The 1,363-nt window shown below is 47.2% G+C and overlaps 1 protein-coding gene across 1 annotated transcript; it reads left to right on the forward strand.

Moving 5' to 3' along the window:
- Positions 1–309: 309 nt before the first annotated feature.
- Positions 310–1,363, forward strand: LOC112784807 (ethylene-responsive transcription factor ERF109). Its single transcript, XM_025828135.3, has one exon. It carries the CDS (start codon positions 398–400, stop codon positions 1,097–1,099), a length of 702 nt encoding a protein of 233 aa, XP_025683920.1. The 5' UTR covers positions 310–397; the 3' UTR covers positions 1,100–1,363.

The following is a 1,363-nucleotide window of genomic DNA, read 5'->3' on the forward strand; positions in this document are numbered from 1 at the left end:
ATTCACAATCTCAATTCTCAACTCATTCTTGCCACGTCATATTTGTCTCTCGCACTTTCCTTGCTGTCTCTATACTGGACTCCACTCTCTCTTTCAAATTCCCCCACGTGACATTTAATAACTGCTTCCAACAAACCCAGATCCAAAAGCCTTACACTCACAACCAGGCCCAATTAAGATAACCAAAACCAAGAGAGAGAAACTGAAAAGGCCAAACCCGTGTGTCAACGGTGTGCACAGCTGGCAGTTCAAATGCCACGTCACTCCCAAACCGTATATAAGCGCTTCACCCTCTCACTCCTCACTCTCAATTCCATCTTCAAACCGAAACGCGCCAAAGACCACAACAGAACAGAGAAAGAAAAAAACAGGGAGAACACAAAAGAAGATCGGAGACATGACTTCCCCTACGGACCGCCTCACAACGGAGCAGGAACTCACCGTCATCGTTGCCGCCCTCGCCAACGTCGTCACCGGATCCACCTCCTTCTCCTCCTCCCCGGCGGATTTCATCCGCCACGCATCTCAGCCCTCTGCTGCCGTCGGCTCCAGCGGAAGCTGTGGCGGAGTATTCGAGGACACGTGTCGCGAATGCAACATCAAGGGATGTTTAGGGTGCAACTTCTTCCGCGAAGAGAAAAAAGTTAACAGCGGCAACAGCAAGAAAAGTAGCATTCAGAAAAGGGCGAAGAAGAAGTACAGGGGAGTGAGGCAGAGACCGTGGGGAAAATGGGCTGCCGAGATTCGCGACCCGCGGCGTGCGGCTCGCGTGTGGCTCGGCACATTCAACACGGCGGAGGAGGCCGCCATGGCTTACGACAAAGCCGCAATCGAGTTCCGTGGACCACGAGCCAAACTCAATTTTCCCATGGTCGACGAGTCCCTTAGGTCCCAGGCCCAACAGCCCAACGTTAATGAGGCAATTGTGAAGGACGAGAATTCAAAGGAGGAGGAAATCGAAACGATGCCGTTTGGGAATAAAGAGAGCGAGTTCTGGGAAAGAATGGGAGATGCTGATTTTCAGCAGCTTATGATGATGATGGATTTTGCTGGAGATTCTTCTGATTCTGCGGCTACAGGGAACACCCTCAGTTCTTGAGTTCTACCATGAATAAACCCTAAACCCAAGAATTAAGTAGTAGTGTACAATATTCAACTAAGAGCGGGAAGCATTGCATTAGTTAGTTTCAGAGTTTAGTAGAATGTATAATTAATGTACGAATTTGTATGCATTTCTTCTCTTTTTTTTTTTTCCTTCTTCCACTGAATTTTATACTGGAGGAAGCTTGTAAGTCCTGAAATCATTGTTTTCAATGTGCATTGTATATTATGAATAATGATCAAGATTGTAATCATTATTGTA

This window comes from Arachis hypogaea, chromosome 20, assembly GCF_003086295.3.
Source record: "Arachis hypogaea cultivar Tifrunner chromosome 20, arahy.Tifrunner.gnm2.J5K5, whole genome shotgun sequence".
In the NCBI taxonomy this organism is placed as follows: Eukaryota; Viridiplantae; Streptophyta; class Magnoliopsida; order Fabales; family Fabaceae; genus Arachis; species Arachis hypogaea.